This window comes from Phascolarctos cinereus, unplaced genomic scaffold (assembly GCF_003287225.1).
Source record: "Phascolarctos cinereus isolate Bilbo 61053 unplaced genomic scaffold, phaCin_HiC Scaffold_2;HRSCAF=192, whole genome shotgun sequence".
Lineage (NCBI taxonomy): Eukaryota > Metazoa > Chordata > Mammalia > Diprotodontia > Phascolarctidae > Phascolarctos > Phascolarctos cinereus.
The window spans coordinates 76,773,103-76,800,494 of NW_027555625.1; the positions used below are offsets into that span (position 1 = coordinate 76,773,103).

A 27,392-nucleotide genomic window follows, 5' to 3' on the forward strand; every position below is an offset into this window, starting at 1 on the left:
ATGGTACAGTATCCTACTCAATATAAGAGAATTCACATTGGGGGAAAAGAAACCTCTTATAAATGTAATGACTGTGGGAAATCCTTTAACCAAGGAATACACCTAATTCAGCATCACAGTATTCATATTGGAGAGAAGCCATACATATGTAATGAATATGGGGAGGCTTCTGGTCAGATTTCATACCTTACTCAACGTTAGAGAGTTCATACTGGAATGAAACCCTATGAATTTAGTGAATGTAGTAAAGCCTTAAGCCATAGATGTCTCCTAACTAAATATCAGAGAGTTCATAAGAGAGGAAAGTGAATAATGTGAGAAATACAGGAAAGTCTGTAGCTCTGCTTCAAGCTTTGTTAGACAAAATGTATTTCACAATGGAGATATGAACCCTGGGAATGTGGTGGTGAAAGGAAAGTGTCTGTCATACTCAACCATTAGTTGAAAACCTGAGCGTGAAAATAGATTATGCTTTATTCTTAGCTATGATTTCATTTGAGGTGCTTAAAGGAGAACTGTATCCAGCCCTCTACCCCCCCAATTATATTTCTCTGTTTATCACATAAGCTGATTACTACTAAGTAACCAAATAGAGTTGTTTAAGTATGAATTGTGACTGGGTAGTGACATAGTTCTTGAACCTCCATTGAACTTCAATCTTAAAAAAAAAAAGTGTGTGTGTGTGTGTGTGTGTGTGTGTGATGTTTGGAAAGGTGCCATAATAAAAGCTTACAAGGGAGTCATACTGCCATTCAATAATTGGAATGGAAACACTGAAAGAAGTTGCTAGTAGTTTTTACAAGGACATTAAATTTTAAAATGATCAAACCAAATAAAATTTTGGCTATAATTAATTTTAAGTCACAGTTTAATAAAAATGAGGAGAGAACAAATATACACACTGAAATAATATTGGAATGTGTATCAGAAAAGGGTCCTGAGACATATGTACAAATGAACTATAAACGTACTCAAAGAATTAAGGGGCTAAATTAAATTTTGAGAAGACAAATTGAATGTAGATGAATACTGCGAAGAATTAAAGGAAGAATTGAGCACAGGTAAGAAATCTTAGAAGACTGTAAGGGGATGATGCATAAATATGTAATCTGACATAGAAAACTTAACATATTTATTGAGCACAGTCAAAAACAATACAATGAAGCATAGAATGACACGAGTTGAAAGCCAAAAGCAAAATCAGGAAATATCACCACTGGAAAGCAAGCTGAAAGTAGGATAAATTTACAAATTAAGAGAGCAACTTAAGGAGATGGAATTTTAAAATTATTGGTGTCCCAGCACATATTAAATAAGAAAATAATATGATCACTATATTTCAGGATTTAAGAAAACTTTTGAGAACTTTCAAAACCCAGTTACATTCTGCAGTTAAACCCAAAGGAACGCCAATGTAAAATGAATCACACTCTTAATTATCATAATTCAATACCATAATAATAAAGGGAATGAAAATTTAAGCTGTCACAAAGGAATTTACACCCCCCCAAAATATCAAGATTTCATCAGATTTTTCCACAAAACCCCCAGAAATGACCAGACATTGTAAATACACGGAAAATATTTTTAAAAAAATTATGGGCATCAATTCCAGAGTCAGTTTCCTAGCAAATTCAAACATGTTGGAAATTTAATGATGAATATTTAACAACCTAATGAACTTCAAAGAATTCTTGGAAAAAGAGCTAGAAAGATAGAGAAATAAATGTACAAAAGAATTGATTCTCAGCATGGGTTAATCATGGTTGAAATCTTAACATTAGAAATGGTACTTGGAGATAACAATCGTAGTATTGTATTGGATAAATTATTTCATGATTTAATCATATTGAAAAGGGAAGGGGGAGAGAAATCAGAAAGGAGAAAGGAAATATAATTAAAAGGACATTTTAGATAAAGGGAATGGAAGAAAAAACAGAATAGAGAGGGAAGTAATGAGTATTGATAAGCCTAAGATAAACCTAATTAATTTCATCAAACATTTTAAAAGTACCCACAGTGTGTAAAGCACTATGATCAGCACTGGAGTTATAAAGGAAAAATAAAACAATGCCTAACATCAAACATTCGTTCTACTAGGGATAAGATAGGCATGTACAGGTAAGTGTAACACAAGGCAGGGAGTTAAGGAGGTAGATGAGAGGTCAAAGGGGAACAGCACTAACAGCTTGCAAGATGAGGGTGTGGGTGTGTATTACAGGTATAGGGGATGGCTTGTGGGCTTGTAGGTGGGAGGTACCATCTTACTACAGTGAGTGTAGAGAATAATAATCTAGTTTTGCTGGAAATGGAATCAAGAGAAGTCAGATTGTGAAGGGTATTAAAAGCCAGGCTAAGAAATGGGAAAGACACAGTTTTGAGTCCCACTTCTGACACCAATTAACTGAGAAACCCTGATCAAGGTACTTTGCCTCTGAATGCCCTAAATATATTTAAGATTAAATTACAGAATTGTTGATCTGCATTTGTAGAGGGAATTTTGTCATCTGTAGTATCCCACATCAATGAAATCACAGGTCCAGAAGAAAACAAGACAAAATGGAACTTGTATTTCATTCTAGAGGCAATAAGAAAGTTTTTAAGAAGTGGAATGACTTAGACTTGTGTCTAACAAAGATTATTTTGGCAGCTATGTGATAAATTGAAAAAGATTAACAATGATCAGTAAATCACCTGCCTATATAAAAGGACTTGGTTCAGATGATAATCTCAGGAGATAGTGAAACTAGAAATTAGTGATACAAAAAATGAATAGGAAGCAATTGTGTGACTAGATAGCTAGATGGTGAATTGTAGAACTTGGTCAGGAAGACCCAAGTTTGAATCTCAGACTAATTGTGTGACCCTGGGTAACCATTTTGTGTCTCAGTTTCCTCATTTGTAAAATAGAGATAATAATATAACATAATTTACAAGTTTGTGAGGACAAAATGAGATAATATTAGTAGAGCACTTAGCATGGGTGCCTGGTACATAGCTAGTAAGTGTCTGAATGTAGATTTGAACTCAGGTCTTCCTGACTAGACCCAGCATACTATCCACTATGCTACCTAGCTGCTCCTCAAGCACACAATGATAGCAGAAGTCTAAATTCTGAGAAGTGTTCTTTAAATACTTGAAGGCGAAGCACTAGAGAGTGGTTTACCCAGTAACTTTACTCTTGGGAGTAACTAACTCTTAGGAGTTAGAATTGTTTCATTTTTATTTGTATTTGTGTTCCTAGCATCTAACACAGTGCCTCTGACATTAAATGCTTAACTTCATGTTTGTTGTTGTGATCTGAGAAATTTAGACCCTTCAGGGACCGGAGTATAAGATGGGTCATCTGGAATGAATTTGCAGGCTCAAGCATTCTTTAAGCCAAGGTGGCAAAGATTTATTGTTATGCTACACAGTAGGCAAGGATTCTCAAGGAACCTGCCATGGTAGGCAGAGCTCCTTAGGGAACTTGCAATCTAACAGAAATGATGCTAAAGCTTATGTAGGAAAAGTAGTGGATTATGTGCCAAATATGCTAATTAGGTGATAATATACAACTACTTCATTCACTATTAGAAACCATGGGGAAGGGGGGGTTTCCTAAGGGGTGTGTTTTTTGGCTTGTTATGTCTATAACAAGATAGTTTCAGGAATATTAATGTCCAAAGCTAGACCTCTGGATTGTATACAGTAACTGTGGGCATCAGTACTTGATAGTTCTGCTGGTACAAGATAATCCTGTTCATACAAGGGTGATTCTACAGATGTCAGCTTGTTCTTGTAACAAGGAGAGACAGTTTGCCTCACTGGGGCCACTCATGAGTTATTGCCAGAGATAGGGTCCTTGGGCTGGAGGGAAACTGTCAGGGATGATGCCTTGAGGCTAAGGAGAAATATAATCTTAGAAGTAGGTCTGGGTACAAGTACCCAAGCACCCCATCATTTGTGAGTTTTTGTTATTTCACTGTAGCCCAGATTCAAGAACCTTGGGGTGGGCATTCCAAGAATTCAGGGCCAAGGGGGAGGGAGACCTCAGTGGGGTAGGCAGGAGTCAGAGGTGTGCATTTGTCCTGAATTTGAGGGTACTTAGGATTTTCAGGGCCCTGGAGCTCTGGAAGATTGTGACACTCAAAGGAGCAAGAAATTCAGGAGAATGAGGGGTGGTGGTGTAGTGCAGTGGAGGAATGCTGTCTCTTGGGAACAATCAAGAAGGCCTGAGTGGCAGTAACTCCTCAAAGTACCGAGGGTGGTATCTCGGTTTCCTCATTTATAAAATAGAGATAATAATATAACATAATTTACAAGTTTGTGAGGACAAAATGAGATAATATTAGTAGGGGGGGTCCTGGGGGAAATGCAGTGTTTAGGAGGGCCTAGGGGGTCGTGGTGAGGAGCAGCTAGGTGCTAAGGAAGATTCATCTTTGTGAGTTCAGATCTGGCCTCAGACACTTGATAGCTGTGTGACCCTGGGCAAGTCACTTAACTCCATTTACCTCAGTTTCCTCATCTGTCAAATGAGCTGGAGAAAGAAATGGCAAACCAGTTCAGTATTTTTGCCAAGAAAACACCAAATGCACTCACCAGTGGAACACAACTGAACAACAACAAATAATTCAGAATTCAGAACTAAGGAGGAGTAGAACTCCACCCCACCAAGTCAGAGATTTAAAACACCTCTGTCTTCCAGGAGGTGAACATTTTCCATTCCTTACCTTTAGGCTTCAGCCACAAGAAGGGAGACAATTGTACTACATTTCCCAGAGGCCTTTTCCGCTAAGACCCCCAACTGAGATTTCTAAAGTTTCCCAGAAGCCTTAAAAGATTGAAAAAAAATGATAATGGAACGTCTCCATTGTGAGCAATGGCCTTCGGGAAATGAAGTCGAGGTAACTCTGGCGTCTTCTGGGAAGCGTCGTTTGGCGGGAGTTAGACTGCAGGAGCAGCTCAGTCTTGCATTCCTGTGTTCTGAGGCAGCAAAGTGGTGAGTGGGGGGATGGAGGGATGGAGGAGGCAGGAACCTAAGCTGCCTGAAAGCCCGCGCTCAGGAACCGCGTGTGTGTGTGTGTATGTGTGTAGTCCTGAATAATGTGCCTATTTGTGTCATGCCTTTTTCTATCCCACTACAAAGGCGTGAGTGGTGAGTCTGTGTGTGTCTCAGAAGAGACCTATGGATCTGTGTGCTTGTGTGTCAAAAGGGAGGTCCATTCCCGTCCTTAGGGAAGTCAGAGAATGTGTTTTGTATGTCTGTTTCAGAGACATACTTTGTCCATTTGGAGGGTATCAAAGAAAGCCTTTGTTTTCCTAACGGGGTAGGATCCTAAGTTTAGAGCTAGAAGGGGCAGGAGGAAGCTGTCTGTGTGTGTGAGAAAGATGAGCAGTGTGTTGCTGTGTGAGAGAATGGGCAGCATGTTGCAGTAGAAAAATTGCAGGATTTGGAGTCAGAGGGCCTGGATTTAGCTCCTAGTCCTGTATGACCACTAAACTTCTCTTGACCTCCATTTTCCTCATCTGTAAAATGACAGATTAGATAAACTTTGAAGCTCCTTCCAACACTCTATCTGATTCTTAGTTGGGGGGGACAGGGGGAAGAAGGGGATGGTATTGAGTAAACATCTTATTCTTTCCTCATTTCTAAGGCTATACTTTAATATTTAAGAACAGTTTTAATTGGAATGACACTTTCATTTAAAAAAATACCCCTGACTCTTTTTCCAGGCTTCTCTCCATCATGGAGTATTACAGCATGGTGAATGCAGTGGAGATAGTGCTGGATTTGGAGCTCCTATCCTAGCTCTTACATTTAATAGCTGTGTAACAATGGTCAGGTCACTTAACCTCTCTGTGCTTTAGTTTCCTCATCTGTAAAATGATGGAACTGCATTAGGTGATCTCCAATTCCTTCCTAAGTCTAAATCCTGTACACCTTTGAAACTTTTGCTCATATGTCTGGGTCACAATCATGTGTCTGTATATCAGACTAGAGTCCTGAGGATATATATCGGTCTAAGAAAAAGCCAAGTGTATCAGAAAGGATCCTGTTTTCTGTGTATGTGAGAGAGTTCTTTGTAAAGTATGTATGTTTCATAGAAAAGCCCTTTGTTCTTATAACTGAATCAAAGAAAGACTATATTAAGGATTGAATATTTAAGTGATATGTATGAATATCACTTTGTGCCTGGTATATGTCACTGTGCTAGAGAAAAGCCCTGTATAAATATTTATAGGCTTTTCATTGAGGAGCCCTCTGAAGCTATGTGGATGTTTGTCAGGATATCTGAGTTTGTGTGTGCGAGAGAAGGACCTTGTGTTTGTATGTTATACAAGAGCCCTGTATACCTACCCTTCTGAGTATCAGAGAATAGTCCAGTATACATGTAGCTTTGGATGTTTGATAGCCTTCTATAAATGTTTGTGACCAAGAAAAGTGTCCTGTATTTTTTTCTGTGACAGAGAAGAGCCCCATGTCTGTGTTTTAGAAAAGAACCCTACGTGTGTATGTATGTATGTATGTGTGTATATATATATATGTATATATATATATATACATATATATATAATGTGCACCTATACATATGTATGTGTGTGTATATAGATATGTATATCTGTATGTCCAGAAAAATTCCTTTATACATATATCTTTTTCAGAGAAGAGGTCTTTGTATATATGTCTGTGTGTTAGGGAAGAGTCCTGTGTTCATGGTTCTCAGTATCTGATTATATCAGAGCCTACAACATGTGTTTTCTTATTCACTGAAATTAGGGAACCTTGCCTTAATTCTTATATATCATATATCCCATTGTGTGTGTGTGTGTGTGTGCATATCTATCTGTCTGTCTGTCTATCTATCTATCTATCTATCTATCTATCTATCTATCTATCTATCTATATCTCCCACGTGCTTGAAGTACAGTAGTATATACATGTTAAGTATTTCCTGACTGAATAAAACTTGTCATGTACCTATTTGTATGTTTGAGGGGGTCTGGCCATTTCTATGGGGCATTGAGGTTAAACAGTGTTACTGTCTTTGCTATTTTCCTGACTCAGTCCTATTTCTGTCTTGACTGGCATTGGATTGAGTCTATAGTAGTTCATCCTGGGGGAGAAGAGAGAGAATTCTGAACTCTTAGTACATTGCAGTGCATGGTATATAGTAAATGCCTAATAAATGATCATCCATCCATCCATTCATTCATTTATTCATTCATTCATTCATTCATTCATTCTTGTAAAGTGCCAGCAGAAGTGATCTTGTGTGCAATTCCTCTGTCCTCAGTTCATTAGAAACTGCCTCTCAGGGTACTTAAGGAGCTGGCAAGCGTGATGCTGAGCTGCTGCTAATGTTTTTTGAAAAATATGGAGAACAGGCAAGATCCTGGAGTATTGCAGATGAATAAATAATACCAGCTTTCTAAAAGGAGAAGTAGTGAGCTTTGCTCCAATTCTTGGCAAAATTCTAAAACACTTTGTGGAGGTATAATTTGTGAGTATTTAGAAAGGGGATTTGTGGTTGCCAGGCTCCAGCAGGGGTTCATTGAGAACAAGTTGTACCAGACTAACTTTGCTTCTTTTTTTGACTGAATTCCTGGACAACTCTGTCAAATTCTGCCGATGTAGTATATTTAGATGTTACCAGGACATTTGACGAAGTCTCATGTCACATTGAATGATGAAATTCATTTCACAGATGTGAAGCCCAAAAGTGATAGTGCAATTAAGTGGATTCAGAACTGGTTGGACAATCAGACATCAGGATTGTGTGGTGCAGTAGAAGGAAGCAGGATTTGGAGGATTTGGGTCCAGATCCAGGCTATGCTCCTGATTACCTGTGTGATTCTTGGTAAATCACAGCCTCTCTGGGTTTTAGTTGCCTCAATTGCAAAATGAAACATTGGACTAGATGTCCCTGAAAGTCCCTTCAGTCTCTAAATCTATGATTCTACTAGCATACAGTAAATATATATATATATATATATATATATATATATAAACGGAAAGAGTTTCAAATGGTATGCTCTAGGCTTTTTTTGTATGTGTGAGGCAATTGGGGTTAAATGACTTGCTTAGGGTCACACAGCTAGTGAGTAGCATGTATCTGAGGCTGGATTTAAACTCAGGTCCTCCTGACTCCAGGGCCAGTGCTTCTAGGCTTCTTTTTGTCCCTATTTTTTAAAAAAACACTTTTATTTATTTGGATGAAACTTTGATGAAGGCATAAATGGCATGTTTATCAGTTTCTTTTGGTGACATAAAGGTAGTGGGAGTAGTTAAGGCTGGGATTATTTTTGTATCCCCTCACTTAGCTCTGTGCCTGGCACATAATAAATGCTTAATAAATACTTGACTGACTGACTGACTAAGATGTCATGATAGAATTGAGAGCTAAAATTAGTTCAACAGCCTGGAAATATAGGCCAAATCTACTAAGAAGAACTTTAATGGCAATAATAAAGTGTCAAGTCCCAGTTGTCATTGTTCAGTTGTTTCAGTCATGTCCAACTCTTCCTGTCCCCATTTGGGGTTTTCTTGGTAAAGATACTAGAGTGGTTTGTTATTTCCTTCTCTAGCTCATTTGACAGATGAGGAAACTGAGGCAAACTTGGTTAAGTGACGTGCTTAGGGTCATACAGTTAATAGGTGTCTGAGGCTGGATTTGAACTGAGGTCTTCCTGACTCCAGGCCTGGTGCTGTGCCACCTAGCTTCCCTATCAAGTCTAGACTTGGATTAAAAAAAACAACAACTGTACACAAGCAGGATGGAAGAGACATACCTGGATACTAGTTCATGTGAAGAAGACATTGGTTTTATACTGGAGTCTAAGCTTCATCAGTGTGAGTCAGCAGTGTGATGTGGTTGGAAAAAAAGCCAACATAATTCTTTTTTTTATTAAAATAAGAATGGTATTCAGAACAAGGGGATAACAGTCCTATTGTATCCACTCCTTGACCAAACACTTCTGGAGTTCTGTATTTAGTGCTGGGTTCCAATTTAAGAAGCTGCAGCGTTCACCCAGAGGAACGTGACCAAAATGATAAGGGGTCTTACCGTTAATCAGTCATGCAGTTGATAAATACTTTTCCCTACCAGCAAGGAGCTTACATTCTACTTGGGGAACAACAAGTATATAAAAATTATAAAGTGAGTAAATACAAATATATACAAAGTTGCTAAATGCAAGGTAGCGATGTGGAGGATCAGGAAAGGCTTCCTATTGGGCAAGTGCTTTAGTTGCATCTTAAAGGAAGAAAGGGAGGTAAGAAGGGAGTGCAATATAGGCATGGAAGATAGCCAATAGAAAGGCACAAAGATGAGAAATGGAATGTTGTGTCCGAGGAACAAAGAGAACATCAATTTGGCTGAAGTGTGAGAGGAAGTCGGTAATGTCCATTGAGGCTGGAAAGGTAAGTCAGACAACACGGATTTATTAAGTGCCTCCTACATACCAGGCTCTGCGCTAAGTGCTAGGGGTAGAAAAAGAGGTGAAAGACAGTCCTTGCCCTTTAGGAGCTCACAATTTAATGGGAAAGACTTTGATATGTACATACATATAAACAAGATATACACAGATTAAGTATAGGAAATAATTAAAATAGAAAAGACACTAGAATTAAGAGGGGTTGGGAAAAGCTTACTATAAAAGATAGGATTTTATTTAGGACTTAAAGAAAGATGGTAAGCATCTATAAGGAGGAAGAGAATTTCAGGCATGGGGGACAGCCAGAGAAAATGCCTGGAGATGTGAGATGTAGTGTTTTGTTCATGGAACCTCCAGGAGGTCATCATCACTGAATTGAAGAGAATGTGGTGGAAAGTAAAGTATAAAAAGCCTGGAAAAGTAGGAGAGGGCTAGGTTAAAAAGTGCTTTGAATTCCAGATTATTTTGTGTTTATCTTGGAGGCAATAGAGAGTCATTGGAGTTTATTGAGTAGAGGGGTGACATAGTCAGACCTGCACTTTAGTAAAATCACTTTAGTGGCTGAATGAAAAATGGATTAGAGTGGGGAGAGACTTGAGACAGGCAGACCCACCAGTAGGCTATTTCAGTAGTCCAGGAGTGAAGTGATGAGGGTTTGCACAAGAATGGTGGCTGTGTCAGAGGAAAGAAGAGATCGTGTCCTAGAGATGTTGCAAAGGTAAAATCAACAGGTCTTGGCAACAGATTGGATATGGTGGTGGTGGTAAGAGACAGTGAGGCATTGAGGATGACACCTAGGTTGTAAGCCTGAGGGGTCTGGGAGGATGTTGGCACCTTCTACCATAATAGAGAAGTTTGCAGTTAGAAAAGTTTAAAGGGAAAGATAATGAGTTCAGTTTTAGAAGTATTGAATTTAAGATGTCTACTGAACATCCAGTTTGAGATGTCTAAAAGGTAGTTGGGGATGAGAGACTGGAAGTCAGCAAAGTGGTTAAGGTAGGATAGGCAGATTTAAAAATAATCAGCTTAGAGATAATAACTAAATCCATAGGAACTGATGAGATCATCAAATGAAGTAGTTTGGAGGAAGAAGAGGGCCCAGGACAGAGCCTACACCTACAATTAGAGATCGAGTAGGATTGGGTTGAATAGGGCTTCAAAGCTAAATAGAAAAGTTTCTAGAGGAAATAGGAAGCCACGGGAGTTAATTGAGTAGGGGAGTCACTTAGATCTGTATTTTAGAAAAATCATTTTAGCAGCAGTATATAGGATGAGCTGGAGTAGGGGAAAAATTACAGTAGGGAAACCAATTAAGAAGCTGTTTTAATAATCTAGGTAAGAAGTGATGAGGACCTGAACTGAGGTAGTAGCTGTATGAGTAGAGTTGTAAGAGGTATTGTGAAGGTTAAAGCTGCAGGATTTAGGATTTTGAAACTATTTGGTTATATGAGGTGAGAGAGAGTGAGAAATCTATTATAAGTAATGCCTTAGTTACAGACCTGAGATAATTGTAATCATGGAAGTACCTGGGACAGAAATAGAGATATTAGGAAGAGGGAGGGGTTACAGGGAAAGATAATGAGTTCTATTTTGAGTTTGAGATATCTATAGGATGTCTTTCCATTTTGAGATGTTTAGTAGGCAATGGATAATGTATGACTGATGCTCAGGGTAAGGATGGGAACTGGATATAGAGATATGTAATGATAGTTAAACCAAAGGGAGCTGATGAGGTTATTAAGAAAGTAGAGTGGGAGAAGCGAAAAGGCCCTAGGATAGAATTTTGGTGAATACCCATAATTAGAGGGAGTGGTATAGATGGTAAGCAAACAAAAAAACACTGAGAAAAGAGCAGGACAGACAGACAAGAGGTGAACCAGGTGAGAATGGTGTTACAAAAACCCAGAAAAGAGAGAGTATCCAGGAGCAGAGTGGTCATTGAAGTCACTCAGTCAGTAAACATTTATTAAGCATTTACTATGTATCAGACATTGCTATAAGCACTGGGGATACAAAGAAAGGCAAAAAGACAATTCCTGCTCTCGAGATCACAGACTTATGGGGGAGATGCCATGCAAACAACTGTGTACAAACAAGCTACATACAGGTTAAAATGGAAATAATCAATAGAGAAAAGGCATTAGAATTAAGGGAGATCAAGAAGGACTTTTTATAGAAGGTAAAATTTTAGCTAGTACTTTAAGGAAGCCAGGGAAGCCAGGAGGTAGAGTTGAGGAGGGAGAGAATTCCAAGCCTGGGAGCAGCCAGGGAAAAATGCCTGGTTGAGTTTTTTTGTTCAAGGTAGCAAAGGGGCCAGTTAGGGCATATGGACAAGTGTAAGGTGTAAGAAGGCTACAAAGGAGGGAGTGGGGTGTTTGTGTGTGTATAAGTGGGACAGCCTGTGAAGGGCTTTGAATACCAAATAGAGGATTTTGTATTTGATCCTGGAGAGAATAGAGAACCGTTGGCATTAATCAGATAGGAGGGTGATATGGTCAGATGTGTACTTTAGGAAGATCTATTTGACAGTGGAGTGGAGGATAGATTGGACTGGGGAGAGATTTATGGCAGGGAGACCAACCAACAGGACATTGCAACAGTCCAGGGGTGAGGTGATAAAGGATGCTAATGTGATGGCAGTGTCAGAGGTATGTATGAGAGATGTTCGGAAGGTAAAAACTAGAGGCCTTGGCAGCAGATTGAACATGGGGATGTAGAGGTGAGAGAAAGTGAAGAGTTGAGGATAATGCCTAGGTTGTGAGCCTAACTGATGGAGATGATGGTACCCTTAATGGTAATAGAGAAGTTAGGAAGGTTGGGGGTGGTGTTGGAAATAATGAATTTAGTTTTGGATATCTTTAGGTTAAGATGTCAGTGTGGCATCCATTTTGAGGTGTCCGGTAGGCATGGAGGTGTAAGACTGGAGGACAGCAGAGAAGTTAGGGCTGGATAAGTAGATTTGAGAATCATCAGCAGAGAGATTATATTGAATCTATGAGAGTTGATGAGATCACCAAGTGAAATCGGATAGAAGGAAAAGAGAAGAGATCCCAGGACAGAACCCTGTGGGATACCCATGGTTTATGTGCATGACCTGGATGAAGATCCAGTAAAGAGAACCAAGAAGGAGTGGCCAGTTAGGTGAGAGGAGAACCTGAAGAAAGTAGCAGCATGAAAACCTAGAGAGAATATGCTATCAAGGAGAAGAGGGTGGTAAATACTGCACAGAGGTCAAGAAGGATGAGGCTTGATAAAAGGCCATTAAAATTGATCATTAAGAGAGCCTAAATAACTTTGGAGAGAGCAGTTTCTGAGGTCAGAATCAAAACCATAGAGGTGGAAATAGTTATTCTGTTTGCTAATTAGTAAGATCACTAAGAAATCATTGGTAATTTTGGAGAGAGAAGTTTCAGTTGCGATGAGGTCAGAAGCCAGATTTTAAAGGATCAAGAAATTAGTCCAAAGAGAGGAAGTGGAAGCATTGAATGTAGGTAGCTTTTTCTAACTGAGAGAAAGAGAGAGAAAGCTGAGAAAGGGAGGAAAGATAAAGAGGGTTCGGGGGAATGATAGAGTCTAGTGAAAGTTTTCTAAGTGTACAAGGAGACCATGTCATGAGGCTACTAAGTTAAAGGAGCTTGTGAGTTTTGATCTGAAAAGAGGAATACCTAGTGACAACAGGAATGCTGTCTAAAAATATTTGAAGGATTGTCAGGTGGAAGAGGGATTAACCTTTTTCTTCTTGGCCCTAATGGGCAGAACTAGGAGTAATGAGTGGAAGTGGCAAAGAGGACATTTGATAATAAGGAAAATCCTCTTGACAGGTAATGGAGTGTGCTGTCTTAGATAATAGTAAGTTCTTCATCACTGAAAACCTTAAAATGGAGCTTGTGCAACAAGTTGTTCCAGTTGTTGAAGATGTAGTAGAGAGTATTTATGTTCAGGTGTAGGTTAGATTACGTTGCCTCTGTGGTCTCTTCCAAATCTGAGATCCCATGATTTTCTAAGGTGAAGGTAGGAGAGGATGTCGCTGGGACTAGGAATCCATATTAGTAGGAGAAACACTGGACCTGGAGCCTTTAGCTTAAGCTTCGACCTAGAGATTAAAAATTGGAAGAAGTTCTTAGGGCTGTTGATACTGGAGCAATTCCTGACAATCCTGCCTAAGGACAGAGTCTTTGGGGAAGTCACAACATAGAGAAGTTAGTGAGGAGAGGGATGAGCATGGAAAGTTTGAATCAAATACCTGAGGATAGAGGTGGCAATAATAGATTGGGGGAATATGGAAGTGTGGGGAGGGAACCTCTCTAGTGTGTGACAAAGGCAAACAGACACTTCAGGGGAAGGTATTTGAAGGAATGGTTGAGGTAGGAAGGGACTAGAGACCCTAGCTGATCTCTTACTCTCTCACCACACCTATCACACAGTTATTTGCTTCAGTTCCATGGACTGGTCTAGTCCTATTAGCCCCACTATACTGTTCTTTAGGGACACAGCAACCTCTTCCCTTCTCTCCTCTCTCCCCCATGGACCTTTACCACCTGGTTTGTGGAAAAATCCCTTCCTCTTTTTTTCCCACAGAATTTTCAGTTTAATTAATCAAGCATTTATTAAGCACCTTTTATATTCAAGACATTGTTGTCATTTTCATTGGAGATACAAAAATGAACAACCAGCCCTCCCTTCAAAGAGACTGTGTTCTAACAGAGAAGAAATGACATTTATGCAAATAAATATGATACAAGGTAGAACATAACAGCGGCAAAGGAGAGACGTGGACATAGGGCTATCAGTAAATTCAAGGAAGGAAGAAAGCACTTTGAACTCAGGGACTGTTTCATGGAGGAAGGATCAAGAAAGAGAGCCTGGTGTAGTGGAAAGAACATTGAATATCTAGTAATAGGATCTAGGGAGAACTTTCAGGCTGGCTATTAACTAGTAATGATTTTAGATAAGTCACTTCACTTCTCTAGGATTTGGGTTCTTCCTCTCTAAAAAGAGGGATTTAGACTAGACGATCATCTTAGAGGTTGTTTCTGGCTCTTAAATTTGATAACTCTATTAGCTTATACATGAGTTGGGCCTTGAAGGAAGAAACGCATTTCAGCAGGCAGTTGGGGAGGGTCGTGACTCCTTACTGCTCTGTAGCGGGAAGGTGGGAGAAAGCACAAAATTAGTCACTGTTTAGTAGCTCAGTTTGGCTGGAGTGTAAAGTGTGTAAAAGTGAGGAATATGAAGTAAGGCTGAAAAGAACCTTTAAGAAACTTAAAGAAAGTGGAGGAGGGAGGAAATAGGCGGAGCCTTGAGTCAAAAGTACAGGAATAGATGAGTTTCCAAAGTATAATCTTATGTTTGGAACTGAACTTAGTTATATCTTAAGAGGAAACATTCTGCTTGGCTCATTTTGCAGTGGCATCTGTCTTTGGTTTTGTTTCTTCACCATAGATCTGCCTAGGAAATCCTACGTTAATGTTTCCATTTTTACTTTATTTTTGTTTTTTGGAGGCAATTGGGATCAAGTGATTTGCCCAGTGGCCCACAACTAGTAAGTATCTGAGGCTGAATTTGAACTCAGGTCTTCCTGATTCTGGGGCTGGTGCTCTCTATTCACTGTGCCACCTAGTTACCCTGTATTTCCCTTTTTTTGACTTGTGGTGGTTCTCCTTCTCAGAAGGAAGTGGTACTCATGGACTTTCCCTCTGATTGTGGAGAGGCCAGCGATGATTCTGGGCTCTCTTCCATCTGCCTCTCTCATATCCAGCTGGTTTGTGAGGAATCCTAGCTTGGTGAGTCAAGTCTTTAAGTCAGGATTTGTGGTATATTGAAAAGGGCAATGGACCTGGGTTCATATCCTTATTCTGGCACTACCTATGTGGTCTTTGACAATCACTTATCTAATGTCATAAGATTTAGAGCCATAAGAGACCATAATGATAATCCCTTCTAACCTCTTATTGTATCTGAAGAAACTGAGTCTCAGAGCCTCAATGTTAGAGCCTTAGGTAGGTCACATAGCAGGTAGCCAAGCACAGATTTGAAATTACGTCCTCTGACTCCAAGTCTAGTGCTTTTTTTGTACTGCATTGTAGAAATGTATACTTCTTTGCCCCTTAACTTCTCTGGGACTCAGTCTCCTTATCTATGAAATGGAGTTGGATTGACTTAAGTTCCTCTTCTAGCTCTAAAATCCCATGACTTCAAAGTATATTCTCCCTCATGGCTCCTTTCTCTTCTCTAGGTCTGCCTTCTCAGGACTTGGATTTTCCTATAGAGGGAAGCACAAAGCAGGAGGGAATGGCCACAGAGCTCATGACAACCTGGTCCCAGGTGAGTGAGACTTTCCTCTTTCTCCCAGTGCTGGTTTCAGAGGGTAAAAATATTTCCTTAACTTGTCCTATAGCTGCTTTGCCCAGCAAAATTAAACTCTCCATTGCCCTTTATCCTTGCACCTTTTGCTACGTTATCCTATCATTTTTTACCAAATCCTAACCCAGGGTTACTCCTGCCATCTACATTCTCTGCTCCTACTTGGTGTGTAGCTTGAGCACCCATGGAAATCAAACAACCATGCTAACTGGTTCAACTACGAATTTATGTTCTTATTTCAACTGGACCTGCATGACTTCATGGCAATCCTTTTATTCTTTCCTAGTTAACTTTCCTAGTTACCACTGTAGTTGTTCCAAACCTCTTATCTCTTAAAGACCCCTACAGTGCCTTTCTAGTCTGAGCAGAGGAACCCATCCTTTAATTTACTGAGAAAATGAGACCAGCCACTATGATTTCCTTCTTCTCTCCAATTCTGTACCTCAAAAACTCCCTAGAAAACCTCCTATTCTCTCCTCTCTTGCTTCAGTCTTTGAAGAAAAGGGGACCTTTTTTCTTGCCATGACTAGACTTTTTCCTAGTACTCCTCCAGCAGCTTGTCCTTTTGATCCATTATTAGCTCTTTTTTATCTTTAATCTCTACTTTTGTCTCCTTCTTGCTGCCTACAATAATGCCCATGTTTCTCCCATCCCTAAAAACCCTTCGCTTGATCCTGCTATCCCTCAGACTATCGGTCTTCTCACTTTTGCAGCCAAACTTACAAAAAAAAATTATCTACACTCTTCAACTCTACTTTATCACCTCCCACTCCTTTGCAATATGGTTTCTGACTTCACTACTCCTGAAACTGCTCTCTCCTAGGTTATCAGTATCTCTGAATTGCTAAATCTAGTGGTTTTTTTCTCAGGCCTTATCCTTCTTGATTTCTTTGCAGCTTCTGACACTAATGACCGTCCCATCCACCTTTCTCTTCCTTCAGCATCCATGGCATTACTGTCGTCTGGTTTTTCTCCTGCTTCTTCTGAATCTTCTTTTGTCAATTCCTCATCCGTTTCTCACATTCTAAGCTTAGATGCCCTGCAAAGCTTTGTCTTGGATCTTCTCTCATTTTTTCTACACACTTTTTCTTGGTCATCTCATTTACTTCCATGGGTTCAATCATCATCTCTGTGCAGATGATTCTCAAATCTGCTTGTCCATATATATTCTTCTTTTTGAACTCCAGACTCACATTGTCTCATCTGGCTGTCCTGTGGGCTTCTCTAACTCAACAAGTCCAAAATAATTGTTTATCTTCCCTGTTAAACTCACCCCCTTCTCCTGACTCCTTATTTCTGTTTAGGTACTACTCTTCCTCTTCTCACACAGGTTTGTAACTTCAGAGTTATCTTTGACTCTCTTTCATTCTAAATATCTAATTATTTGCTAAATCTTTTCAGTTCCACCTCCACTTTTGTAACCATCGCCTTCTCTGCTTGCTTTTTACTCCAGTTCAGGCCCTTGTGACCTCTGGACTGGACAGTTGTAATAGCCTTATAACTGGTTTCCCTGTTCATTATTTGTCTCCTCCTCATTCCATCTTGAATAGTTACCAAAATAATCTGACCCTGTCAATTCCTTGCTCAAAATTTTTCAGTGGCTCCCTATTGCCTCCAGCATAGAGTACAAACTCTTTAGCCTGGAACTTACAGACTATCACAAGCTAGCTCTAGCTTACTTTTCTGGGCTTACTGTACATTGTGCTCCCTTATATGAGAAGAAACTAGGTGGTACAGTGGATAGGGTGTTGGACATGGAGTTGAGAAAACTTGAATTTAAATCTGGTCTCAGATGCTTACTAGCTGTATGACCTTGGGCAAATCATTTAACCTTTTACTGCCTCCATTTCTTCAACTGTAAAATGGGGATAATGAAAGCACCTCCCTCCCAGTGTTGTTGTGAGGATCAAATGAGATAATAATTGTAAAGTGCTTCACACACTGCCTGGCACCATAGTAGGTATTATATAATACCTCGTCTCCTGAGTCCAAGTCCAGTATTCTTTCAACTGCTGGGCTAACACAAGTGCCAGTAAAACTAGTATCCTGCAGGGTACGTCAAAGAACTCACTCACTCCTTTATGCTTAGGGTCATGGGAGCCCATATCAGATTTTGAGCTGGGACACATAAGGTTAGTGCTGTTTACCTGGTCTGTCTGGGAAGCTAATGTCATAATATTATAGGATTGTAGAAACTAGAGTTTTAAGGGACCCTAGAGATTATCTATGTAAACAACCCCCTTTTTACAGATAAGTTTATTGAGCCCTATAGTTGTCTGCAATGATTCCTTCCATTTGTTCAATAGACAAAAATTAATCTTCTTTCCATACTTCAGTACTCGAAGGAACTGTGATTTCATTAGTGTTAATACTGTCTTCATTGATGCACATCACAGCCCCTTTATAAGTTAGATGTTCTTGAGCATTATTAAAAAAAAAAATCATCACTCTGTAGCCAACCTGGAAATTATCCTTCATGACTTGTCAAGAATGGATCTTCAGATGATAGATATACTTTCACTGGCCCATACTCCAGGCCTTTCTAACTTTGCAAGACCTGTCATAGCCTGGCTCTGGAGGCCTTGACTTTCTACCTCAGGGTCACCTACATGCCATAATAAGACATTAAAGTAGGACTTCAGTGGAAATCTCTCCATAAATCATATCAGTATTCCATTTTCAGACTTTTAATGTTTCTTTTTTATTATTTGGCTTGGGGGTTCTCAACCTTTTTTGTGTCATGTACCCCTTTTACAGTCTGGTAGACTGTAGCCCCTTTTACACAATAAGATTTTCAAATACATAAAATGAAACACACAGGATTACAAAGGAAACCAATGACATTAAAATAATATTACCACAATGTTAATAAAAATATCAAACCACATTTGTGGTGTTTGTACTTTTAAATGGACACACTGAATAATAAGACAATTCATTTAATGTATTTGCAACTTGAAGTTAAATTTTGTTTTTCAAAGACATCAGTGTGAAGACTGTTGTTGCTTAACTTGAATAAGAACAATAAATTGTGGGATAGACTTTGACAAGGGAACATATATCACGTTGGACATTCAAGCAATGTTTTTGGTTTTGTTTTGATGGTTCCAAGTGTTGGATTTCAGTCTGCAAAGATATGTTGTTGCAAATAGAATTAAAGTCTTCATAGCTTGCTTTACAAGGAAAGAATAAACTCTTCTCAAGGAACATGAGAATTTTACCAAGGTCAGGTCCACACCTTTGATGTGGTTTATATCAGAAAGAAAGTGATAGTGAATCCTTGATTTAGCTTTAATGTTATAAATATGGAAATAACTTTTGACAGAGAATTTTGTATCTCAATTTCCTCTTGTTAAAACATTTTCTTCAGTGTTTGAAAGTTTTTAAGGATGTTGGCTTTTACTCTCTTCTTCCATATATTGGCAAGCTTAGCCAAGAAAGTTTGTAAATTTTCAGTAGTATCCATAATGGTCACATTAGAACCTTGAATTGAAAGGTTTCAGGGGTGAGGAACTTGTGGCATCGAGGTCACAGGTGGCCCTCTAGGTCCTCAAGTGTGACCCTTTGACTGAATCCAAACTTCACAGAACAAATCCCCTTAATAAAAGGATTTGTTCTGTGAAACTTAGACTCAGTGAAAAGGCTGTACCCAAGGACCTAGAAGGCCACAGGTTCCACATCCCTGGTTTAGGTAAAGCAAGCAGTGGATAAGATACTTTCTTTCAAAATGTTCCAATGTGGATTTTTTTTTTCTTTCAGAAAAAGTGAAGCTTTTACAACTGAGGTTCAGACAGGTACTTTAAGACTTGTCCTTTTGAAAGCCAATGAACTTCTGCATGTGGTAGAGAAATACTTTATATTTGGTTCCCATTTCTTTTCTTTTTTTTTTTTTGTTAATGCAATTGGGGTTAAATGACTTGCCCAGGGTCATACAGCCAGTAAGTGTCTAGTGTTTGGTCTGAGGTCAGATTCGAACTCAGGTCTTCCTGACTTCAGGGTCGGTACTGTATCCATTGCAACACCTAACTGTCCCACATTTGGTTCTTAACAAAATTTTTTTATTGAGATGATTCAGAAATCTGCTTTTAATCAAGTTTATGACTAGTATGGCTGTTGACTAAACTTCTTTCAGGATTGTTGGAAGACTCGTAGTTGCCAGTGCATGTCTATAAAAAATAATCAGTGATGATATTGTGAGAAGCTTCCTTTTTTCACTAAAGTAGCAAAACTAGATGTATTACCAGACATTGAAAGAGCTCCATCTTTTCTTTCTAGTCAAAGTCTTTTTTTCCCCCAAAATGGAACCCAAACAAACAACTTTTATTATTTCCAAATTGTTGATGACTTGTAGTTTTCAAAAAGGACTCAATAAATAGGAATTCTTTTTGGTGGCATTAGCATGCACACAGTGAACAAAAATAATAAGCTGGTTATATTGAAAGATGAATGTAGTTTCATACATTTGCATACTGAAGGAGAATGGCAGGGCTACCAGTTATTCTGTGACCTGCTTCAAAATGTTAAAAACATCGATTGTTTGAGAATGGATCATATCATTTGACAATGGAACTGCTTTCAATTTTTTTCTTCTATTGCAGTTTACCAACTAACTTGATCATTTCCAGTGCACGTCTTTGCTAAAATCCTTCCAATAGTATGGGATTTTTTTTTTGTTTGCCAATTTAGTAAGCAACTTTATAGGATGCCTCAGGAAAAGATTTTTGTGAAATGGTAAATCCAGGTTTTGGACATGTCCCAGCTTTTTGGAATCAAGCTTTCTTCCCATGAAAAGAGCTCATATCTTTAAGTGTATTTTCAGTATGGATAGGTGTGAGGTATTCTCTCCAGTTTTGCTGGCTTCATACTTCTATTCATAAGAATATTTCCATACAAAAAAACAGTCTGTTTTGTGACATCCCATGTTAATTAATGCAAGTGAAATAATATAAAACATAGTCTTCATCATATTTCCTTCTTTTTGACGTTTCAACTTAAATTGGATCTGTAAATATAAAGTACAGGTAATATAAAATATTTGATTCATTTATTTGAAATTTGATATTTTATGGTTTTAAGTGATTTGGCTGATTAATCTGCATAGGAATAAGTAATTTATGTTAAATAAAGGTTAAAATATTCAGAAAATTTGAATGACAACTAAAATGAGGTAAGTTCTACAATTAATTAAAGTTTTGACACTTTTAATGACTTTTAATTCTCCAATGGCTATTTAGATTACAGCAATAGCTCAGGAGGCCTGTTCTTTCTAGAATTTGGCAGTTACTTTGAGTAGAGTTTTATGGCTTTCTGTGCCTTCCTAGAAATAATAATTCTCATTTCTAATAGCATTTGCAATTTTTTCTTGAAGTTATTTTTAAAATTCATGGTATTTTCACAGAATAATAATACATGAATACCAATTGTTTTATTAAATATTGTAATTACTTGTGATTGTTCTGGTTTTTTTTCCCTAGTTGCAAAATTTTCATCCCTTGTGTTTTGTATGTGTTTCTTTTTTTTTTTCTTAATTTTAGTAACATGTTTCTCTTATTACCCATCCTTACTGAGGAAGAAAGAAAGAAAGAAAGGAAAAATAAAGCCCTTAAGAAATAAATCTATAGTTTAGCAAAATAAATTCCCACCTTGACCATATTGGTTGCTCACCACTAGACACTCATCAGTTTATCAAAATTCTTCCTAAATTATGAGGGCTAGAACTGAATATACAAGATGTTGACTGAGCAGGGCAGAGTACAAACTATCATCTCCTTATTCCTGGAAGCTGTGTTTCTTTTCATGTAGCCTCAACTTACATTAGCTTTTTGGACTGCTCTATCACACTATTGAATCATACTGAGTTTGTAGTCCATCAAACTGTAGAGCTTTTTAAGACAAACTGCTATTTTAACTTTGTGAAGTTACTTTTTTAGCTCAAGTCCAAGACTTTAAATATATTCCTATTACATTTCTATTAGGCTTAGACTAATATTCTAACTTGTCAGAAGCTTTTTGGATTCTAACTCTTTCATCCATTATATTAGCTATTCAATTCAACAAGCATCTTTAAAGCACCAGTCAGGCTGTCTTTCCCAGTTATCTTACATTTGTGTTCTCTAAAAATTTTATAAAATGGTGTCTATGCCTTTTCCTAAGTAATTTTAAACATGTTAAATATCATAGGATCAATTGAAGTACTGATGGAACTGTGGAATGGCGTAACCATTCTGGAAAGCAATTTTAAACTATAGTCCAAAAATCACTGAACTATATCTTTTGATCCAGTGATACTGTTAAGTAAATTCCCTGAAGAGATCAAAGAAAGAGAAAAAGGATTTATATGAGTAAAAATAAGTGTAGCTACATTTTTTTTGTTATAGGTAAAAAAGGAAACAGAGTTGGCATACATGAATTGGGGTATGGCTGAACAAATTATGGTATATAAATGTAATGGAATATTCCATTAATTCCATAAGAAATGATGAAAAGGGCAAATTCAGAGAAACCTGGGGAAAATTATATAAACTAACTCAGAGTTAAGTGTACATAACAAAGAGAACAATTTACATGATAATTAGCATATTGTAGAGGAAATCTTGGAAAGACTTAAAAATTCTAAACAATAAATTTCCTATAGTACAATAACATTTGATTATAAACTTATGCTGCTGTTTTTCAGCCATTCCTGTTAATGAATAACTCCTTTTTCCCAGGTCTTTGGTGCCACAAAAAGTGATTCTGAGAACAGTAATATTTTAAAAAGGTTTATCACAGTGTTAAGCACATAGGAGTAATTTGATTTGGAACACTCAAAACCCTGAGCATTATCAGAACATTATTAGAATCCTCTTAACATCCTTTAAGCTGCCAGCTCATGGAATGTGTTTGGTGTTTTAGGGATCAGTGACATTCAGTGATGTGTCTGTGGACTTCACCCAGGAGGAGTGGAAGCAACTAGATCTTGCTCAGAGGAATCTTTACAGGGATGTGATGTTGGAGAACTATAGAAACTTTATCTCATTGGGTAAGGGTTTTATGTGTGAGTCAGAATTTCGCTACTGAAGTATCCTTGTTTTCTTAATTGTGAAGAGTTTTATAGATCTGTCAGATGCTTTATTGAACTTGTCCTAGAGGTCCAGGGATAAGAGTTTCTTCATCCCATTTGTTCCCAAAGACAGCATGCTTCTGATTCCTCTTCCCAGGAGAAGGGTCTGTACTTTGTTGAGTCAAAAATATGCAGCTTCCTTGTACTCACTGTGATGCTGCTGTGCCTTCTCTTTAGAGATCCTAGAGATCAAGGGACTAGAACTGCATGGCTTTTGATATGAAGCACAAAACCCAGGCTCCATGTCTTTCCGTATAAACAGGTCAGCAAGTTTCCAAACCACGTATAATCTCCCAGTTGGAGCAAGAAGAACCTTGGATGGTAGAAAACACAATACCAAAAGATATCTGTCCAGGTAAGTGAATGGGGACCAAACAAATGGTCATGAAGAGTTGGAATAATAGAAATATTGGTTAAATAACTATTGTCAAAGCCCTTAAGTCCTGTGGTGGAAACCAAAGGCATGAGCTTTATCTGATATCTTGACCAATAGAGTTCATAGGAGGAGGAGACTGGTGAAAGCCATAGCAATTAAGGCAAGTTTCTTTTAGGGAGGCAGTATGGTACAGTAGAAAGAGCACTGATTCAGGGGCAAGACCAAGGTACAGATAATGCCTCTAACATTCACTACCTGTCAGGACCTTGGGGAAATCACTTAATATCCCTGAATTTCAGTTTCCTCATCTGTAAATAAGGGGATTGGATTGAATAGCATCTGAGGTCCCTTTCAACTCTAAATTTATGATCCTAAGAGTTGCTCTGAGTCTTATTTGGTCTCTGAAAGATGTTTAGCAATTGAACTGGGGAACAGTTAGGAAATTGGCCTAACTAGAGAGGGGCAGGGATTTTGGGGGAGTCATAGAATATAAGTAGGCTGAGGCCACATTGTATCAGGCTTTGATTGCCAGACTTAAGACTAGATGTCCCCCTGTAGTCTTTAAAGGGTCATTCAACAGTTTACAACAGGAAAATGGCATTGAAACTTCAGAGAATAGATAGCAGCAGGACAATGATGATTGCATGAGTGTCAGAACTAGGAGAGAGCTGGTCAAGGGCACAGGGTTTAAGCCTTCCTTGCTTTCTAAGTGGCTAGAAACCAAGAAGTCGAAGTAGTTTTTAGAGGTTCTTGTATTAGGGGTCAGACTAAGTGAATCTCAGCAGCCTAGGAAAGTAGAGGACCCCCAATTAAGACAAGTTTTTGGAGAAGATGATCATAGCACAAGGCATCAACTTACAGGATTGAGCCTTATCTTGAGATCAGGGTGTCTTCTCATTATTTCCTATTGACTGTGGAAAGCCCAGGTCCTGTGAGCATATTCAGCAATTCAGTAAACATTTATTGAGTGCCTGCTATGCTCCAGATGCTGTGCTAGGCATTAATAATATAAAGATGAAAATATGCATAACCCTTATTTATGCACCATTACTTTGGTAATGTATACGGTTGATTGAGAATCTGATGTACTCAGATAAGTATATACAAGATGGAATGTTTTGCTTTATTTATTTATTTATTTATTTGTGAGACAATTGGGGTTAAGTGACTTACCCAGAGTCACACAGCTAGTGAGTGTTATGTGTCTGAGGCCGGATTTGAATTCAGATCCTCCTGACTCCAGGGCTGGCGCTCTATCTAATGTGCCACCTAGCTGCCCCAAGCTAGAATGTTATACAGAAAAGTAGAGAAACAAGGAAACTTTGAGGAAGGAGAGGACACCTTCATTTAGGCTGGGACAGTTCAGGGCAACCAAGGATTTTAACAGGTGAAGGGGAGGAAACAATGAGTTCTAAGACCTTTACAGATGCTTAGAGATAGGAGGCAACAGTTCAAAATAATGGAAGAGAAGTCCAGGTATGTGTAAGAAACATCTAGATAGCAGCAGAGTAATTGCTTATGGTTTTTGATTGTGGTTGGAGTGGACATTGGAGAGCCAGGGTTATAGCTTCAGAACTGTGATTTCATTAGTGTGGGAACTTCTTTCACTAATACAGTTCATAATGCCACCATGCTTTAGTAAATTGTCTTATTGAGTTGCTCTATTTAAAAAAGCATACACAGACACAAATAAAAATTATCACCTTGTGGCTAACGTTTTAATGATCTTCATCATTGTCTAGACTGGTCTTTATTAATAGAATCTCCCAGAGCTTGTGCCTCACCTGCTTTTGGTTTTGAGAACCAAGGCCACCACTATGCCGTAATGAGGCTTTAGAGAAGGTTTTGGGGAAAGAAGTGCTATTCTTAGTGACATGCAATTGTTATTGAAAGTGACTTTAGTGGTGGTTAAAATTCCTTGGGGGTTAATTTTATGAGACTAGAGTCAAGAATAGTCGGGGTTCTCTTACAGAAAAGCAGGCACGAAGTGATAAGTATCTAGAATCTGATCCCAGAGTATTTCTTCAAATTATGACTCCTCTTGTAATATTTCCTCTTAGCCATATCCCCTCTGTTTTAATTTATTCTTCTAATTATCCTGTTTATCTTCCAATTTGCCTGGAATAGGCTTTCCTTATTCTCTATGCATACTGGACCAGTTCCCATTCCCCATTACAATCACTCATGAGTCCTTCTTATTGCTCCTTTGCTCCTCTTCTATTATATCTTCAAATTGCAAGGTTATATTTAAGAATCATCAAAGCCACATTTAACATGATCTCATTGTTATCTTTTTCATTCTACTATTGCCACTATAGAATTTCCTTTTCCCCTGCATGTGGAACAGAAGACATTTGCATTTTCAATTTCTTTCAGACTGGGAGGCTGACCCTGAAACTAGAGAATCAGTTCCTCAACAGGACATTTCTGAAAAATCATCACAGGAGATGATAGTGGAAAAACTCACAAGTAGTGATGTCTGGTACTCCAAATTAGATCAAACTTGGGAATATGATGGGCAGTTATGGACACAATTAGAAATCCAAGAGAGATATTTAAGACAAGTGAATGTCACAGCTAAGAAGAATATCCTTGGGAAGAGAGATACTGAATATAATGAATTTAGAATAAATTTTAATATGAGCTCAATCCTTGTTATGCAACATAGAGTTCTTGTAGGACAGAGACACAATAAATGTGATACATGTGGTGAGAACTTTGACCATAATTTTGACATAATTAAGCATCAGAGAATCTGTGCAAGGAAGAAATCCCATGACTGTAATGATTATGAGAAATCTTCCATTGATAAATCACCCCTTATCAAGCATCAAAGAATTCATACTAGAGAAAAACCCTTTGAATGTAATACATGTGGGAAAGTATTCAGCTGGATTTCATCTCTTACTCGACATAAAAGAATTCATACTGGAGAGAAACCCTATAAATGTATTGAATGTGGGAAAGCCTTCAGTTGGAGGACTCACCTTAATCAACATCGGATCATTCATACTGAAGAAAAACCTTATGAATGTAATGAATGCAGAAAAGCCTTTAGGGACAAGTCATCTCTTTCTCGACATTGGAGAATTCATACTGGGGAGAAACCTTACACGTGTCATGACTGTGGAAAAACTTTTAGGTGGAGTACAGAGCTTACTCAGCACCATAGAATTCATACTGGAGAGGAACCCTATGAATGTAATGATTGTGGTAAAGCCTTCAGTCGGAGCACAAATCTTGCTCAACATCATATAATACATACTGGAGAAAAATCCTATGAATGTAGTGAATGTGGGAAAGCCTTCTGGTGGAGTACACATCTTATTCTACATCAGAGAATACATACTGGAGTTAAACCCTATGAATGTAGAGAATGTGGGACAACTTTCAGTCGGAGTACTTACCTTACTGAACATCAAAGAATACATACTGGAGAGAAACCATATGAATGCAGTGAATGTGGAAAAGCCTTCAGCCGGATTTCATCCCTTAATCAACATCAGAGAATTCATACTGGAGTAAAACCCTATGAATGTAATGAATGTGGAACAGCTTTCAGCGACAGATCATCCCTTACCAAACACCAGAGAATCCATACTGGAGAGAAACCCTATGAATGTAATGAATGTGGGAAAGCTTTCCGTCGGAATACAGATCTTACACAACACCAGAGAATTCACACTGGTGTAAAACCTTATGAATGTAATGGATGTGGAACAACCTTCAGCAACAGGTCATCCCTTACTAAACATCAAAGAATACATACTGGAGAGAAACCTTATGAATGTCAAGAATGTGGAACAGCCTTTAGTGACAGATCATCCCTTACTAAACATCAGAGAATTCATACTGGAGAGAAACCCTATGAATGTAATCAGTGTGGGAAAGCCTTTAGGTACAGTTCGGACCTTGTCAGACATCAGAGAGTTCATTAGTGGAGAATAATGTTTTGAATGTGGATAAAATAAAAGCTTTATATTTTTATACTGAGTGTTTAGTTAAATATTTCAGAGTTAAGATGTCACAGTTTGTCACTAGCTCTAAATTTGTTTGGAATGGTTGATGGAAATATTTTCTCCTTTATTTCTTTCTCTCCTGTAATACATGCTGAATACTACCAAGTAGCACTAA

General features: G+C 38.3%; 1 protein-coding gene across 1 annotated transcript; it reads left to right on the top strand.

Annotated features, from left to right (window-relative positions):
- Positions 1-27,392, top strand: LOC110193206 (uncharacterized). Its single transcript, XM_078149138.1, has 6 exons — positions 1-172; positions 15,653-15,741; positions 22,675-22,801; positions 23,145-23,237; positions 25,635-26,507; positions 26,676-27,392. The coding sequence occupies exons 1-6, from the start codon at positions 1-3 to the stop codon at positions 27,194-27,196; spliced, it is 1,875 nt and encodes a 624-aa protein (XP_078005264.1). The 3' UTR covers positions 27,197-27,392.

What these genes read in the sequence shown, in the direction of transcription:
- LOC110193206 (XM_078149138.1), top strand. Translation starts at nt 1, where the DNA reads ATGGTACAGTATCCTACTCAATATAAGAGAATTCACATTGGGGGAAAA. An exon ending in TCATGACAACCTGGTCCCAG is followed by an intron (nt 15,742 to 22,674) that starts GTGAGTGAGACT and finishes TTGGTGTTTTAG; the next exon opens with GGATCAGTGACATTCAGTGA. An exon ending in TAGAAACTTTATCTCATTGG is followed by an intron (nt 22,802 to 23,144) that starts GTAAGGGTTTTA and finishes CCGTATAAACAG; the next exon opens with GTCAGCAAGTTTCCAAACCA.